The sequence below is a fragment of the Mustela nigripes genome, unplaced genomic scaffold (genome assembly GCF_022355385.1).
Source record: "Mustela nigripes isolate SB6536 unplaced genomic scaffold, MUSNIG.SB6536 HiC_scaffold_391, whole genome shotgun sequence".
Lineage (NCBI taxonomy): Eukaryota > Metazoa > Chordata > Mammalia > Carnivora > Mustelidae > Mustela > Mustela nigripes.
Genome location: NW_026739798.1, coordinates 1,403,231 through 1,420,484, shown reverse-complemented (window position 1 = coordinate 1,420,484; position 17,254 = coordinate 1,403,231). Strand labels below are relative to the sequence as shown.

Below are 17,254 nucleotides of genomic sequence, written 5' to 3'. Positions count from 1 at the left end.
TTATCCCTCTCTTCCACTAGTATGGCATGAGAAAAAATAACCAAAATGAAGGCAACAAAGGATACAAAGGGTACACAAAAGAAGCTAGTAAAAATAAATCCAAATACATAACTATGATTAAAAATAAATGAACTAAATACTCGAAAAATTTCAGATGTCCCCATGTACTAGTAAAGAATGTATTTTGTTGTTGTTGGGTACAGTTTATATGTAAGAGCAAGAGATTACTGTCTGTGAATTGATGTCTTTCATAAACCATAAAAACTCCTCAAATATTCAGATAGCTTCTGCCCCATTTCTTCTTCTATCCTTCTGGAAATCTGATTGCACAAATGTTACCTTCTTTTATTTATTTATTTACTTATTTATTTATTTAAAAGATTTTATTTATTTATTTGACAGAGAGAGATCACAAGTAGGCAGAGAGGCAGAGAGGAGGAAGCAGGCTCCCTGCTGAGCAGAGAGCCCGATGCCGGACTTGATCCCAGGACTCTGAGATCATGACCTGAGCTGAAGGCAGCGGCTTAACCCACTGAGCCACCCAGGCACCCATGTTACCTTCTTTTAAAAAAACCTTTTTTAAAGTAGTTCTCCATGCCCAACATGCGACTTGAACTCATGGCTCTGAGTTCAAGCGTCATGAGTTCAAGTGTCACATGCTCTACAAACTGAGCCAGCCAGGTGCCTAACAAATGTTACCTTCTTGTATCAATCTTTACCTGTCTTTCAAATTTCTTTTCTCTTTTTTCTTATCTCCACTACATATGGGTTTTTCTTTAAGTAGGTTTCACACTAGCACTTTTTTTTTTTTTTTTAAAGAACATTCAACACTCTTGGGGCGCCTGGGTGGCTCAGTGGGTTAAGTAGGTTCAACACTTTGTTTTTTCTTTAAAGATTTTATTTATTTATTTATTTGAAAGATAGAGATCACAAGTAGGCCAAGAGGCAGGCAGAGAGAGAGAGAGAGAGAGAGAGGAGGAAGCAGGCTCCCCGCTGAGCAGAAAGCTGGAAGGTTCAACACTCTTGACCCTAAGATCAAGACCTGAGCTGAGATCAAGAGTTGGATGCTTAATTTACTGAACCACCCAGGTGCCCCCACATGGATTTCTTTAGATCAACCTTTGTGTCTAATCTGTTGTTAAGACTCCTTAAATTTTCGTTTCCCAATATCTAGTAACTTTTATTATCTCCTGCTCTATATTTTACTCTCTCTTACATTTAGTTCGTAGTATATGATAAGTCCAATACTTATTTATTTATTTGAGAGAGAGCAGGTTCCACACTCAAGACAGAGCCAGGCACAGGGTTCGATCTCATGACCCGGAGATCATGACCTGAGCCAAAATCAAGAGTTGGACACTTAACTGACTGAGCTACCCAGGTGCCCCAAGCTTAACATTTAAAGACTTTATGAGTCTGCTTCTGCTCGTGCCCAATCACACTGTTTTGTTTATGTGTTTTGTAATTTGAATTCTGAGTCGATGATGGGTTCCTTCATAGAATTTCCATTTGCTTATGCCGGGAGCCTAAAACACTACTAGTGTACGACCACTACAAACTAAATTCTAGTTTTGAGTTTTTTAGAATCTTTCTTCCTTTGAGTTGTATGAATTTGAGTCACACTGCTAAGCACCGTAATGGAAAATAAATAGTTCTAACTTTGGTACAAAGACCTAAAGGACTAGAGGGGTTAGAATAAGCCACTTATCTCTACAAGGTTACTTCTTGTTCATGACCCAGACTTAGATGAGGGTAATTAATTAAGGGTGAAATATATAAAGATATATAAATAAAAATATACACAGTCAGTGCATATAAACCCGTCTATAAACCATCTCAACTGTTAGAGCACTCTGATGTCATCAGATATGTGGCTAATAATTGTATTTCAAAGACGTACAGTCACTGAAAAGAAAAAGAAGTTGTCTTAAACTTGTAGTATTCTAAGATATTCTTCTTGTTACGAATTACCAGTTGATGGAGCGCCTGGGTGGCTCAGTTTTTAAGTGTCTGGTGTCTTCGGCTCAGGTCATGATCCCAGGGTCCTGGGATCGAGGCCTGCATTGGGCTCCCTGCTTCTCCCTCTCCCACTTCCCCTGCCCTCTCTCACTGTTGCACTGTGAAATCAATAAAAATAAAATCTTAAAAAAAAAAAAGAATTACCAGTTGAATCTGTAAATACTGACAACTTTTCTTGATGCAAGAATATTCTTCAGTTACCACTATATACCATTCAAATCAAATGTACACAATTAACACAATATAGGAAAACTTCTAGTAAAATCATTTTATTTAGTTTTAATATCCATCACCAACAGCTTGAAATAAGAATTTCCATGGTCTTCAATTAAGCCGTATCCCACTTTCTTTTAGAATGTCTTGTTTTTCATTAAAGTAATTTCTAAACCACTCTATGTGTTCAATCTTTTGTTTAACACTCAGGTATGGGTTTTTGGAAAGGCCACAGGTCACCAGCTCCATGAAGTGGCGAATTGGTCCTTGTTTTGGAAAATCTTTCAGGTGTTTATCCAGAAATACATGTTCATGAAATTCAGAACCATCATCATCAAAACCTAGGAAATGAGATAAAATACAGTTTTGAAGTAAAATCTTTATTGCAAAATTAGCACTAATGACTACTACAGTTAAAGCCATCAACTTTGGAGTTAGACTTAGGTTTGCCCACCAATTTAACAACTGTGTTAACTGGGCAAATTAATTAACTTCTCTAAGCATCAGTTTTCAGGTATAAAATGAAGATTAAAATAGAACCTTCTTCACGGGGTTTCTGTAAAGATTACATAGATACAAAGCTTATAAAATTCTTATAATGCCTAGCACATTATAAATGTTCATTATACATGTTCACATTATGATGCGTATTATAAATGTTCAAAGTGTAGCAGCAGTTACTGCTAATAAAAACTTCAATTCTACAGCAACCACTAAGAAAACTACACAAACTACAAAAAAAAAATTATATAAATAAAACAAAATAGAATCTTAAAACATGTTCAAGCAGCTCACAGGGAGCCCCCCCAAAATGTAATGAGAAATAGAGAAAATGAAAAGAAAACAAGTAATAAAATTGGAGACTTAAGTCCTAACAAATCAATAATTACTTCAGATGTAAATGGTCTAAATACACCAATCAAAAGACAAAGATTGTAGAGTGAATATAAAATCATGCATCCAATGATATGGTTTTTATAAGAAACTCACTTCAAACACAAAATCAGAAGATTGAAAATAAAAGGATGGAGAAAAATGCATCTTGTTAACATTAATTTTTTTAAAAAAAAGCAAGCACGAGGGGCACCTGGGTGGCTCAGTGGGTTAAGCCGCTGCCTTCGGCTCAGGTCATGATCTCAGAGTCCTGGGATCGAGTCCCGCATCGGGCTCTCCGCTCAGCGGAGAGCCTGCTTCCCTCTCTCTCTCTGCCTGCCTCTCCATCTACTTGTGATTTCTCTCTGTCAAATAAAAAAATAAAATCTTTAAAAAAAAAAAAAAAAAAAAAAAAAGCAAGCATGAGTGGTTATATGATTATCAGACAAAACAGACTTCAGAGCAAAACAAAAAAAAAATTACTAGGGAGAAAGAAAAACATCTGAATTAGAAAATTAGCCAAGAAGAACTGAACAACAACTGACATTATCAAACTGACGTCTACAAACACTCCACCAAACTATTTCAGAAAACAAAATCTTTTCAGGAGTTCATGGAGCATTCACCTAGCTGGACCACATCTTGGGTCACAAACCGCAACACATTTAAAATAAGTGGAGTAATACACAGTACATACTCAGATCATAATGGAATCACACTAGAAATCAGTAACAGAAAGACAATAGGAAACAGTTAAAGATCAAGCAATATTCTTAAAAAAAATCAGAATTGAATGAAAATGAAAACACAACAAATTAAAATTTGTGGGACATGGCTAATGCAGTGCTACAAGGGATACATATAGCACTAAATTAATACAGATGAAGAGGAAAAGTCTCAATCAATAACCTAAGTTCCCACCTCAAGAACTAGCAAAAGAGCAAAATATTCTAAAGCAAGCAAAGGAAGGAAATAATAAAGATAACACCCAACATCAGTAAAATTGAAAATAAAAAAATAGAGAAGATCAACAAAACCAACACTAGTTCCTATCCAAATCTCAGTAAGGTTTTGCCAACAAATTTAATCTAAAATTTATATGGAAAGGCATAAGTCCTAGAATATTATAACAATCTTGAAAGAGAAGAATAAAATGGGAGCAATAATGCTAAGATTTACTGAAACAGCTACAGTCATCAAAAGTGTGGTATTGACAGAGGGACAGACACACAGATTGATGGGACAAAAGGGACGGCCCAGAAATAGACCCTGTTATGGACTGAATCTTATCTCTTCAAAATTGATAGGTTGAGGTCCTAATCCCCAGTGTGACTATATTTAGAGACAGGACCTTTAAGGAGGTAATTAAGGTTAAATGAAGTTTTAACAGTGGATCCCTGATCCCTCCTATTGGGGCTTGATCTCACAACCCTGAGATCATGACCTGAGCTGCAATCAAGAGTCGGATGCTTAACCGGCTGAGCCACCCAGGAACCTCAATGCAACCAAAGATTTAATAAAGGTCTAGAACATATTTAAAAAAACAAACAAGCAAACAACAACAATCCAATTAGAGAATGGGCAAAAAAGAAGAACAGACATTTCACCGAAAAAGATAAATAAATGGCAAACACACACAAGAAAAATGTGGTCAACCTCTCGACCCATTAGGGAAATGCATATTAAAACCACAATGAGCTATCAATACACATCTATCAGAATGTAAACGTATCTAAAAGAAAAACAGCGACAACATCAAATGCTGGTGAGAATGAGAAGCCAGATGGTTCACATATTGCTGGTGAGAATATAAAATGACATAGCCACTCTAGGAAACAGTTTGGAAGCTTCTTTAAAAAAATCAAACACGCAGGGGCTCCCTGGGTAGCTCAGTTGGTTAAGTGTCTGACTTCCGCTCAGGTCTTCTCAGGGCCCTGGGATGAAGCAGTGTGTCAGGCTCCTCCCAAGCCCTGGACAGGGAGTCTCCTTCTCCCTTTCTCTCTTCCTGTCCTTCCCCTGGCTCATGCTGCACTCTCACTTTCTTTCTCTCTCTCTCAAATGAACAAATAAGTAAAATCTTCAAAAAACAAAAACAAAAACAAACCACACAGAACTAAACATGTAGGGCGCCTCACTGGCTCAGCTGGTAGAGCATGTGATTTTGATCTTGGGGTTGTGAGTTCAAGCCCATGTTGGGTGTAGATATTATAAATAAAAAAACTAGATTAAATTGGTATTGATACAATTCTCCATCTGTACACAGTTGGAGAATTGTATCAATGCCAATTGCTTGGCTGTACTACGGTTCGGTTTTGCAGGAAGTTAACTATTGGGAGAAAATAGGTAGAGGCTATCTAGGATATTTATTATCTCTTCAGTTGCATGGAAATCTAAAATTATCTCAAAATAAAAAGCTTATAAGCTTTCTACTCACTTGGAGTTAGTTTATATTTACTGAAAGAGATTTTAAAAATTTATTTGGATACTTAAAGATCTATACATTATTTTTATTTTTATTTATTTTTAAAGATTTTATTTATTTATTGGACACAGAAAGAGAGATCACAAACAGGCAGAGAGGCAAGCAGAGAGAGAGGGGGAAGCAGGCTCCTCGCTAAGCAGAGAGCTTGACGCAGGGCTTGATCCCAGGACCCCCAGATTATGACCTGAGCCGAAGGCAGAGAGGCATAACCCACTGAGCCACCCAGGTGCCCCTATACATTATTTTTATTTAAAATTGAAGTAAATAAAAAATAAATCAAGGTGGTAGACACATAAATGGCCACAAATCGTATCACTCTCATGCTTCTAGACAGTCCCCTTCCCAATGTCATTTTGTCATTCTTTGCATAAATGGAGTCTGTTTCTCAAACCCTTGAATTCAGGGTTGGCAAGTGACCTGCTTTGGTCAATGGGATATTACTCAACACTGTGCAAACACAGGCTTGAAAAGTACCTACACGTCAATACTTGCTCTTCCTTGCTGTTATGAACTCTACTACAGTCGTGTGAAGAAGTCCAAGTTAGTCTTTGAGATGTTGCGTGACAGATAACGCGGTTATCTCTACCTCCCCTGACAAGAGCCGGCACCCACAACCAGACATGTGAGACAGGCCGCTCTAGAGGGAACTACCTGCAGCTAAGATGCCAGAACTAGCCAGAAAACCCATAAATTCAGGAGCAGTTGTAAGTTAGTTGTTGTTTTATTAATTTTGGTGGTAGCATGTTATGTATCAAAAACGAATATATTTCCAAACTTACTGTACTTAATTAACACTTCTTTGGTGGCATATATATGGCTAAAGAATATTCAAGAGCAAGACTGTTATCTGTGTAGCAGTAAAAGCATGATTAAATTTAAAGTCAAAGTTAAGGCTAAAATAAAAATGCTTTTATCATCAATCCAATATATAATAACTACTACAAAATCTAAGTGGGAATAATGCCATCTAACTGCTCTTACGAATCTCTATGCTGGCAAAACGAAACAGAAGGGACAGTTCTTAAAAATGACAACAACAACCTGGAAAAAAGCTACTTCAAAATGGAAAATAATTTATATGTTTTATGTGGTAAAACAACACACTGAAATTTTTTTATATAAATGAAAAACACAACACTGGAAAGTAAAGCTGTCAACACAGGACACGTCATTCTGCCATTTTCAGTATTATGTTCAGAAACCGGCATGGCCCACCCCTAAAAATAAAACACTTCCCTCAAAGCATCAGAGTAAATCTTCATGAAGCTAACTATTAGTAGAGAGAGCATGACATTTTATTAATCTTAAAATTTAAAACTAAGAAGTACAGAAGAATATTATTAAACTGTTGAGGCTTCAAATTCTAATGCCACTCTCTTAAAGTATTCTCAAGTTCCAAACTGTATACTGAGGGGAGTGATCAAAGTGAGAAAGTTTCCACAGTTCTTTTCCTGTTTTTCATTCTGATAACAATTGCCTCAAGGAGCTGGAAATGAGATACCTCCCTTTCCCATCCTGAAGCATCAATAATATGTACAAGTGTATATGGAAACTTGTCACATTTATCTCCCTAACCTGACCAAAAGACATGTTTTTTTTTTCTTTTTGTAAAAATTAAACTTGTTCAAAACCCAGGTCAAATTTAAGATAAATTTCTTTGGAGTTTGGACATTCAAGATTTTGATGAACTGTTTTTTTTTTTTAAAGATTTTTTCGACAGAGATCACAAGTAGGCAGAGAGGCAGGCAGAGAGAGAGGAGGAAGCAGGCTCCCTGCTGAGCAAAGAGCCCGACATGGGGCTCAATCCCAGGACCCCGGGATCATGACCTGAGCCGAACGCAGAGGTTTTAACCCACTGAGCCACCCAGGCGCCCTGAAGTGTTTTATTTTTGATGAAAATGTACACTAACCCTTACTTTCCTGTTATCCTATTTGGTGGTTCCTAGAAAATACACATCCTCACTAACAGTTTAAGATTTAAGATCCTTGCAGTATAGTAAAACCCTCTCATAATACTGTGGCAGGAACAGAGATGATGATGATTGATGATGCTTTACTTGTATAACCTCACTTGATTTTCAGAAGAATCACCTGAATTCAGAAGAAGAATAAATTTTATTTTTATTCCCATCATTTTATAGACAGGGCAAGTGAGGCTTAGGGAGATTAAGCATACAACTCACTCAAAACTTGAACCCCTAACCACTGTCTCACCTAAATAAAGTCACATGTTCGGGCATCTGGGTGGCTCAGTTGGTTAAGAGTCTGCCTTCCACTCTGGTCATGATCCCAGAATCCTGTGATCAAGCCCCAATCTCCTTCTGCCCCTCACTCCATTCATGCGCTCTCTCTCTTTCTCCCTCTCTCATAAATAAATAAATAAATAAATAAATAAATAAAATCTTAAAAGAAAAAAGTCATGTTATTCTACTTCAATATTGTGTTTTAGAACCATATTTTTAATTATGATGACTCAGAACATGAACATTTCATCAAATACGGAATTTTCCCCTTAATACCACATACTGCATTCTGCTAATTTTTTTTTTTAAAGATTTTATTTATTTATTTGACAGAGAGAAATTACAAGTACACTGAGAGGCAGGCAGAGAGAGAGAGAAGGAAGCAGGCTCCCTGCTGAGCAGAGAGCCCGACACGGGACTCGATCCCAGGACCCTGAGATCATGACCCGAGCCGAAGGCAGCGGCTTAACCCACTGAGCCACCCAGGCGCCCGCATTCTGCTAATTTTTTTCTTTTAAAATTCTGTGTTCATACAGAGGGGACATGAACTAACATTTATTTACATGTATTATACAATAAGAACTGTGCTGAGCAACTCCAATAACTTTGCCTTAGTTCTTACATTCTTCCAATGAGGTACCTTTAATTTTCCAGATGAGGAAACTGATCTGGTTTTTTAACCTCAGGAGGTTAAATTGTTTTCTCAAAGGCAAATGCCTAATCACTGAGACAGCTAGATCTGTACTCTGGTTTACACAACTGAAAAGTCCTTGGGCTTTTTTGTCACTCTTCCCTGATACCTACCAGAGTATGGGAAGCATAATACTTTTTTTTTTAAAAGATTTTATTTATTTTTCTACTTAAGAAAGAGCAAGAGTGAGCGACTACAAGCAGGGAGAGAAGCGAGGGCAGAGGCAGAGGGAGAAGCAGGCTCCCCGCTGATCAGGGAGCCTGATGTGGGTCTCGATCCTAGGACTCTGGGATCGTGACCTGAGCTGAAGGCAGATGTTTAACTGACTGAGTCACCCAGGTGCCCCTGGAAAGCATAATACTTTGAGAAATATACATTTTATATATACTAGGTGAAACACAGCAACATAGCATCCTTTATGACTGCATATACCATACAAATCCACAAAATATTCAGAATTTATTAACGGTTTTATCAGTCTCTAAAAAGTTTTCCTACACAAAGTAATAATTTATGAAGATATAAGACAAAATATTTCTGATACTTAAGCTTCCATTCCACTTATTAATCCAAACAAATGAAAGATTATAAAAAAATAAAATGTTACAATGACAGCATACTACTACAAAGGTTAAAATACGGACTACATTTTCCTAAGACTCACTGCGATGTTTACATTTCCTAGCTAACGGTACCATAAAAGTAAGTGAATCTCTTCTAATTGAAAATACACCTAAAAAAAAGCATAAAATAAATTGCATAGTAATACTGTTTTCCTTTTGAGTGAGGGAGAAGTATTATCTCCAGAATAATCTTCAGGAAAGTAGGTAACACAGCATCCAGCAGTTCAAAGAACCTACGCATGGAGCTAGAGTTCCAAAATATCTTGAAGTCTTCTAACAATTTTGCTTTGAGTAGCATTTAAGCACAAGAACCTTTTATCTCGTTAGTGCAATAGTTTTATGAGTAAAAGATAACCAGCATAAAACTTAAAAGTTGTAGTGTTCTCTAAAACCAAAATATCATCTCATACCCAAGATTTAACGTAGGAGAAGATTTTTCAGGTAATCTCCTGCTTAGCAATTAGGAAACTGTCATCATTTGTAGTCAACACCTTCACGTCACATAGAAATTCATGACACAGGGCACCTGGGTGGTTCAGTCATTAGGCATCTGCCTTTGGCTCAGGTCATGATCCCAGGGTCCTGGGTTCGAGCCTCACATGGGGCTCCCCACTTGGCAGGAAACCTGCTTCTCCCTCTCCCACTCACCTGCTTATGCTCCCTCTCTCGCTGTGTCTCTGTCAAATAAATAAAATCTTAAAAAAAAAAAAAAAAGAAATTCACAATACATTTCTATCGTATGATTTTACTTGCTTTTAAAATTTTTAATATTTTTTTAAAACAGACTCCATGTCCAGTGCAGAGTCCAACACAGAGCTCAAGACCTGAGCTGAGATCAATCTTGGACGTTTAAGGGCGCCTGGGTGGCTCAGTCGCTTAAGTGTCTGCCTTTGGTTCAGGTCATGATCCCAGAGTCCTGGGATGGGAGTCCCACATAAGGCTCCCTGCTCAGCGGGGAGTTTGCTTCTCCCTCTGCCCCTCCCCTCCCACTCGTGCTCTCTCTCTCAAATAAATAAGTAAAATCTTCTCCCCCACCCCCCAAAAAAATAAAAGAGTTGGACCCTTAACCAACTGTGCTTCCCTGCCACCCCCTAGTTTTACTTCTTTAATTTTCTTATAAAAAAACCAGAATTAGGGGCGCCCGAGTGGCTCAGTGGGTTAAGGCCTCTGCCTTCGGCTCTGGTCATGATCCCAGGGTCCTGGGATCGAGCCCCACATCGGGCTCTCTACTCAGCAGGGAGCCTGCTTCCTCCTCTGTCTCTCTCTGCCTGTCACTCTGCCTACTTGTGATCTCTATCTGTCAAATAAATAAATAAAATCTTTAAAAAACAAACAAACTCAGAATTAAGTGAAATTCTAACTTAAAAAAAAAATGGTCAAATTTCTTTTCGGACACCACAGAGACAAAGTTTTGAAATTCATGTAAATATCTAGACTCTATGACTGAACACCAACCAGACTTAATCTCCATATGGAATTTTATAAACCTCTGAAATTAACTTACCGGCTTCATTGTCAATTGGAAACTCCCACAGCTTCCCCTCTTTGGTCCACTGGATCATCTCTGCAAAACCATTCTGAAGGGGCTGTTCATTTACCATGGCCAACTGCTTCGCAAATTCCACGTCCCAAAGTGAAGGTGCTGTCTCTATAATAACATTTCAAAATAATCACAAAATAATTTATTTTTTAAAATAATATAATCAACTCTAAATTAGTAATACATTTCAGGCCCTGAGGATTAAGATAAACAGTATATTATGAAAGGTCACTCACTGAGAGCTAAAGCTAAAGGAAGATGACAAAAATCCTACAGTGACAATTCCTGCAAGCCTTAGCATTTACTACACTGCTGGGCAAGCAAGCCCTAAAATCTCACCATCCCCTCTACTGGAAAGAAAAAGGAATGTGTATTTTCTTTAAGAATGTTTTCATGAATGTGAGTAATTTTTTTTTTTTAAAGATTTATTTATTTATTTTAGGGGTCCCTGGGTGGCTCAGTTGGTTAAGCATCTGCCTTCAGCTCAGGGCATGATCTCAGGATTCTGAGATCAAGCCCCACATTGGGCTCTCTGCTCAGTGGGGAGCCTGCTTCTCCCTCTCCCACTCCCCCTGCTTGTGTTCCCTCTCTCACTGTGTCTCTCTCTTTCCGTCAAATAAATAAATAAAATCTCTGGGGAAAAAAAAAATTTATTTGAGAGAGAAAGAAAGGGAGAGATCACGTGTGCAAGAGAAGGAAGGGGGTAGGAAGAGAATCTTAAGCTCTCCCTGAGCACAGAGCCTGCCAACCAGGGCTGGATCTCACGGCCCTACGCCAAAACCAAGAGTTGGATGCTTAAATGAGTGAGCCACCAAGGTGTCCCATGAATGTATTTTTTACATAACATGTGACTTTAATATTTAAAGTCTAGCCTCTTTATCTTTATTTTTAGTCTGTCAAGATAAGTCACAATATACTACTATTAATGACCAAAGAAATTAAATTAACATAAAAATGATGATACTACTAACGGATAAGGAGCACTTACTCTGCTAATGCTTTTTATGCATTAGTTCATCTCATCCTCACAACCAACTCTATGAGTAAGTTCATATAAGGTTAACTTAGGACCACCATCATATCACATTTCAATTATTTATTTGCTTTGGAAATTGAAGACATCTTTCAAGAATGAATCCTATTCTCACCAGTCACTGCTGGTGGGAATGTAAAATGGTACAACCTCTTTGAAAAATAGTTTGGCAGTTCCTTAAAAAGTTAAAAATACATTTAGCATACAATTTCACTCCTAGATATTTACCCAAAACAAAACTATGTCTACACACAGACTTGTATGTGACAGTTCATGAATGACCACACCTAGGCTTAATTAGCCACATTTACAGAATAATCATAACAGGGGCGCCTGGGTGGCTCAGTGGATTAAAGTCTCTGCCTTTGGCTCAGGTCATGATCCCAGGGTCCTGGGATCGAGCACCTCATCAGGCTCTCTGCTGGGCAGCGCGCCTGCTTCCACCCTCTCACTCTGCCTGCCTCTCTGCCTACTTGTGATCTCTCTCTGTTAAATAAATAAATAAAATCTTAAAAAAAAAAATCATAACAGCAAAATAATTATCAGTCACATTTTATAGATTTATTCAGTAGGCAATGATCAGCCCATGTCTTTTCTGTGATCACAATCATCACCACCATCATCACTGTCATTGCTAACCGCTGCAACTATGTCCCGAATGTCAACTGTAGTTTTGGCACTGTGCCTGACACTTGAATTACATTACTTCATTTAATCCTTGTGAGGTAGGCATTAGCCCTATTTTATAGATGGAGAATGGGAAACTCAGAAAAGTTAGTATGACAGAATCTGAATTTGAATAATCCACATCTATCAAATGCCAAAATTCCTTCCATTAAGCTATATTGCCTCTCAGTTCTAAATTACTGCAGGTTAGTAGAAAGGTCTATGACTACATCCTTTGCAGCAGTAATGAACCTGAAGGGAAGCAAAATGTGGGAATCATGGGACAAAAGAATTCATTCATTCTGTCAATAAATAATTACTGAATGCCAACTATACATCAAGCATTACTTTAAGTGGGAGAGAGACAGCAGTGAATAAAAACCGAATTGAAGTTTGTACGCGGTTGGTATTACACTTAACTGGGAACAAAAGACATTCTTTGGACTCGATCAAGTATAACTTATTAAAACAGTACCTTCATTGAATTTTTAAAAAAATTTTACTTACTTATTCTTACTTAATCTAGAGAGAGAGAGAACAGGGGGAGGAACAGAGGGAGACAAGCAAACCCCCTGCAACTTGGGACACATCAGGCTCCATCCCACAACCTTGAAATCATGACCTGAGCTGAAACCAAGAGTGGGATGCTTAACCAACTGAACTACCCAGGCGCCCCCTAGGGTAAATGTTAATAAATTTACCTTATGAGCATATAATCATTTTATATTTTTTATAGAACACATAAAACTGCAGTGCTTCCTTGCCAGCTAATTTCAGTTTTAAGAAATAGGATTTCTGATTTTAAAAAGCAAGCTGGCTCCTTCAAGAATCCAAGTCCCTCTCCTGGCTGTTCATTAGGTGGACAACCGCAGCTGCCCTGACAATAAATGCCCCCTTTTTTAAATTTTTCAGCATAATAGAATTGTTTATACACCACACCCAGTGTTCCATGCAATACATGCTCTCCATACTAGCCACCACCTGGCTCCTTCAACCTCCCACCCCCCGCCCCTTCAAAACCCTCAGATTGTTTTTCAGAGTCCATAGTGTCTCATGGTTCATCTCCCCTTTCAATTCCCCTCAAGTCCCTTCTCCTCTCCATCTCCCTATGTCCTCCATGTTATTTGTTATGCTCCACAAATAAGTGGAACCATATGGTAATTGACTCTCTCTGCCTGACTTATTTCATTCAGCATAATCTCTTCCAGTCCCGTCCATGCTGCTACAAAAGTTGGGTATTCATCCTTTCTGATGGAGGCATAATACTCCATAGTGTATATGGGCCACATCTTCCTTATCCATTCGCCCATTGAAGGGCATCTTGGTTCTTTCCACAGTTTGGCAACTGTGGCCACTGCTGCTATAAACATTGGGGTACAGATGGCCCTTCTTTTCACTCCATCTATATCCTTGGGGGAAATATCAGTAGTGCAATTGCAGGGTCATAGGAAAGCTCTATTTTTAATTTCTTAAGGAATCTCCACAGTTCTCCAAAGTGGCTGCACCAACTTGCATTCCCACCAACAGAGTAAGAGGGTTCCCCTCTCTCCACATCCTCTCCAACACACACTGTTTCCTGTCATGCTAATTTTGGCCATTCTAACTGGTATAAGGTGGTATCTCAATGTGGTTTTAATTTGAATCTCCCTGATGGCTAGTGATGATGAACATTTTTTCATGTGTCTGATAGCCATTTGTATGTCTTCATTGGAGAAGTGTCTATTCATGTCTTCTGCCCATTTTTTGACACGAGTATCTCTTTTGTGTCTGTTGAGTTTGAGAAGTTCTTTATAGATCTTGGATATCAGCCTTTTGTCTGTACTGTCATTTGCAAATATCTTCTCCCATTCTGTGGGTTCCTCTTTTTTTTGTTGACTGTTTCCTTTCCTGTGCAGAAGCTTTTGATTTTGATGAAGTCCCAAAAGTTCATTTTCACTTTTGTTTCCTTTGCCTTTGGAGACATATCTTGAAAGAAGTTGCTGTGGCTGATATCGAAGAGGTTACTGCCTATGTTCTCCTCTAGGATTCTAATGGATTCCTGTCTCACATTGAGGTCTTTTATCCATTTTGAGTTTATCTTTGTGTACAGTGTAAGAGAATGGTCGAGTTTCATTCTTCTATATTTAGCTGTCCAATTTTCCCAGCACCATTTATTGAAGAGACTGTCTTTTTTCCATTGTATATTTTTTTCCTAATAAATTTCCTTTTTGATGCAAGTGTAACAGCTGCCACATCAACAGGGAAGAGGTGATCTACTCTCCATGACTGCACATTTTATTGTGCTTTTTTCAAGTAGCTTGTTAGAATCATCTAAGTGTGTGTGTGTGCGCGCGCGCGCGTGTGCGCATTTCGTATCCCCCCCCCTTTTTAAAAGATTTTATTTATTTATTTGACAGAGATCACAAGTAGGTGGAGAAGGAGGCAGAGAGAGAGGGAAGTAGGCTCCCCACTGAGCAGAGAGCCCGACGCAGGGCTCGATCCCAGGACCCTGAGATCATGACTTGAGCTGAAGGCAGAGGCTTAACCCACTGAGCAACCCAGCCGCTCCCCCCTCCCTTTTTAAAGGTAATCTCAACACCCAATGTGGGTCTTGAACCCACGATCCCAAGATCCAGTTACATGCTCTGAGAACTAAACCAGCCAGATGCCCCCTGTATTTCCTGTCCATCATACAGGACAGAAAGCAGTTTTCGCAGTAAGAGTAGGTAAGTTGTTCTCTTAGTTTCTCCTTTAGTTTAAAAGAACAAACACTGATTGAATTAACTCCTTTCCTCTATGGATTGATATTTCATAGCTCAATTTGTTCAAAAAGAGCATTTATTTAAAAAAATTTTTTAAAGCATTTATGATTTAAGGTAGTTAATTCCTATGATTCATCAGCCACTGGCTAGGTGTTGCTGGGTATAGAAAAATCAGTGAAACCCAGCCCCTAATATCTAGCGGTTTACTAAATAGTGGGAAAAATCAGATGTTTATATAAGTAACTATGATAGATTACATGAGCCATTGGAGGCAGGCCACGGAACTTAAATATCAATTACAAAATTATCAAGCCCAAAAGCTAACTTATAATCTTTGGAAATGAAAGCCACTTGTAAGCTGAAGACCATTTGTATTGAGCTTCCTGTCTATCTGAATTTATCAGTAAACCACACTTAATGTCAAGCAAGAAGACACTCTTACACCTCTTTTAATTAGAATTAAATGGTGATTATGAAAGATTTGACCTCTTACCCGAAGGGATAAGTACATGGAAAAAGGATGGCGTGTTTTCAAAAAAAAAAAAAAAACCACGACCACCACAAATCTGCTAAATATATTTCCTGACTGCTCTTCTTCCCAGCTCCTAAACAATCACTAAGTCACTTCATTAAATTCTACAAATGCTATCTCCCTTTTTTTTTTTTTAATATTGTATTTATTTATTTGAGACTAAGGCAGAGGCTCAATGACTGAACCACCCAGGGTCCCCCTCCACCCCCCCATCTCCTCTTCTAGATAGCAAGCTGCCTTAGGGCAGAAACCATAGTTTATCTTTTGTAATAGCATAGTTGCAAATAGAGGGTGACAGTTAATGTTCTAACCCAAATCAGTAGCCAACTGCTAGCTCTGGATTCAAGAAGGTGGTAGTACTTACCTCCCACTGTCTCACAGAATGCAGCATTTCAAGGGAAGAATCTGGCCAAGACTAGCAATGGCAACAATTACATTCATAAGCAGGATCCAGGCCAACGACAGGACGGATTATTAAAATACCTCACATTGAGCAATCTAAACTTTAAGGACTTTTTTCTTGAAAGATGGAATGTTTCTACACCTGAGAAATCATGTTCTTAACAAACCTGTTTTAGGTGCCTCTTCGGTAACTGTCTTAAGGTAAAAAATATTAAGTCTCTTCCCTTTGAGCATATTTTTCCTAAGACTGAAAAAGAAAAAAGAATTTAACTTAGTATTTTTACAATGGCCAACAAAAAATTGAGAAAATTATTCTATTATTATCATTTTTAAAGATTTTATTTATTTATTTGACAGAGAGAGAGAGACACAGCAAAAGAGGGAACAGAAGCAGGGGGAGTGGGAGAGGGAGAAGCAGGCTTCCCTTCCCGCCAAGCAGGGTGCCCAATGTGGGGCCCGATCCCAGGGCCCTGGGATCATGACCTGAGCCAAAGCAGATGCTCAATGACTGAGTCACCAAGGCCCCCTTAAGAAAACTATTTTCTATGAAATACTCAATGTAGAAATTAAAAATAATTTCACTGGGGTGCCTGGGTGGCTTAGGTCATGAATCCAGGGTCCCAGAATGAGCTCTGCAGCAGGCTCCCTGCTCTGCGCGAAGCCTGCTTCTCCCCCTCCCACATCCCCTGCCTGTGTTTCCTCTCTCAATGTGCCTCTCTCTATCAAATAAATAAATAAAATCCCTAAAAATAAATAAATAAATAAATAAATGAATGAATAAATAAAAATTCCCTGACCCACAACAGACATTTTAACTAAATTGCCACATCATTAGAATGGATAACTAAAAACTGGAACAAATGCACTTGAATTTTTGCATCATGATACAATAAAGCAGTTTGAGTAGTTTAATTTCCAAAATACCTAACTGAAAAGGTTAATTTTCCATAATTTTATGTGATCCATTTCATAGTAAGGTTTTAGAAAATTAACATTAGAAAGCTATTAAAATATGCTAAATTAAAAGTTGTTAAAGTCAACAGTTGTTTTAGTTTAAGGGCAGAAAACACTGCATGTTTAATTACAAACTATAATTATAAAAGATGGCACAAATAAAACATTCCCACTTATAAAGCAATCATTCTGTAATTTTAACATAATGATTAACTTTCTTTACATAACATTTTAAATTAATT

General features: G+C 38.1%; 1 protein-coding gene across 6 annotated transcripts in view; it reads right to left on the bottom strand.

Annotated features, from left to right (window-relative positions):
• Positions 1-2,272: 2,272 nt before the first annotated feature.
• The window catches only part of MRPS31 (mitochondrial ribosomal protein S31), a 33,979-nt gene continuing 18,997 nt past the window's right edge, over positions 2,273-17,254 (bottom strand). For 2 of the 6 annotated variants that reach the window (XM_059387211.1, XM_059387209.1), the window contains 3 exons: positions 16,226-16,305; positions 10,649-10,792; positions 2,273-2,573 (listed from right to left, as the gene is read on the bottom strand). In XM_059387211.1, coding sequence (XP_059243194.1) covers positions 2,344-2,573; positions 10,649-10,792; positions 16,226-16,305 — 454 coding nt within the window. In that variant the 3' untranslated portion in view covers positions 2,273-2,343. Of the gene's footprint in view, positions 2,574-7,592; positions 7,679-8,803; positions 8,867-9,792; positions 9,840-10,401; positions 10,442-10,648; positions 10,793-16,225; positions 16,306-17,254 lie in introns of those variants that run through there. The other 4 variants (XM_059387210.1, XM_059387212.1, XM_059387214.1 and 1 more) reach the window with 4 other exon arrangements.